General features: G+C 36.2%; 1 protein-coding gene across 3 annotated transcripts in view; it reads left to right on the top strand.

Annotated features, from left to right (window-relative positions):
* The window catches only part of LOC119588720 (probable sodium/potassium/calcium exchanger CG1090), a 38,169-nt gene extending 37,436 nt beyond the window's left edge, over positions 1 to 733 (top strand). For all 3 annotated transcript variants that reach the window (XM_037937362.1, XM_037937360.1, XM_037937361.1), the window contains 2 exons: positions 50 to 181; positions 380 to 733. In XM_037937362.1, coding sequence (XP_037793290.1) covers positions 50 to 181; positions 380 to 579 — 332 coding nt within the window. In that variant the 3' untranslated portion in view covers positions 580 to 733. The remainder of the gene's footprint in view (positions 1 to 49; positions 182 to 379) is intronic.
* The last annotated feature ends 650 nt before the right edge of the window (positions 734 to 1,383 follow it).

Here is a 1,383-nt window from a genome sequence, read left to right as displayed (position 1 = left end):
CTTATTCATTTACATTTAGACTGTATTAAATTTCCTACTAATTTTGCAGGTTTTGGTGATATGGCTGTGAGTAACGCCATTGGCAGCAATGTGTTCGATATTCTCCTGTGCTTAGGTCTTCCATGGTTCCTAAAAACAGCCATTGTTGACCCTGGTTCCATTGTCCCAGTCGAAAGTAGAGGTAATTTGTAATGATGATTTTAGTGACTTTAATTATGATCTCAGTGAGCAGGAAGTAAATAGATAATGATAATAACGAAAGGTTTTATTATTGTTATGGTGATTAATACTACCATTACCACTCCACTCTCCAAAACCCTCATAATCCCACTGCTGCCACCAATTCTGTTTTGCTGATGAAAATCCCTTTTTATTCCAGGCCTCACTTACTCCACTGTCTCCCTCTTCTCCACTGTCGTGTTCCTCATTGTTGCAACGCACATGAATGGGTGGAAGCTGGACAAGAAGTATGGGATTGTCCTCATGTTTTGGTATCTCATCTTTATGGTGTTTGCCAGCCTTTACGAACTCAATGTTTTCGGATACTTCAATCCCCCAGAGTGTGAGAGCAGTTATTAGGAGGTTGGGAATGGTATTATGTGATTTACAACATTATTGCAGGTGGAGGAGGATTTTGTCCTTTCCTTTTTTATCTTGTGTTGCACAGTGGTGGTCTAAAAATTAAGATAAGTTGTCATAATAAGTCGTGAATACTAAAATCCTCTTTTTCAGATTTTTTTTTCCTCTGAGACGAAGAAATCAGACCTCTTATTTTATATGAATATTGATTTTCCTTTTTTTCAAAATAACTTGAAAACGAGCATAGTGATGAATTGAAAAGGGTTATTTTCATTCCTTCACGAATCATACTCATAATGTTGCCATTTAGCTTAGAGAAGTTTTTAGAATAGCCATCCGATAAGAGACGTGAATGATCCCAAGAATACATTTGCCTTCACATGAAAATAATAAACTTACTTTTTGATAAGCAGTTCATGTGTTGCAATTTTGTAGCTGTCATCATAGCTTAGCTTTCAGAAGAATACAAGTTTACATGTATCATTTATAAAGTCTTGTTGAATTAGTGCTCTGGAGGTTTTACGGATGATATCCAAAGACAATTTTGTGAATGGATTGTGGTGACTGTCCTATGAATGGAAGATTCGTGTTGTTTTCAGAATGGAATCTGCAGGCAAGTTTAGTGAATGAAATATAAAGTAAGTTTTATGACTAGAATCCAGAGACACTATTAATAACATTTTCTGCAGGGGGTAAAGAACTTATGCATGAATACTGGCAGAGCTTACATAGGTCATTTCTTCGTCATTGTTCAGGTTGTGATCAGTTCTATGAAATCGCTGAAACATGATTTTGACGATCCAT

The sequence above is a fragment of the Penaeus monodon genome, chromosome 24 (assembly GCF_015228065.2).
Source record: "Penaeus monodon isolate SGIC_2016 chromosome 24, NSTDA_Pmon_1, whole genome shotgun sequence".
Lineage (NCBI taxonomy): Eukaryota > Metazoa > Arthropoda > Malacostraca > Decapoda > Penaeidae > Penaeus > Penaeus monodon.
Note: the sequence above shows the minus strand (reverse complement) of the source record. Positions and strands in the feature narration are given on the sequence as shown.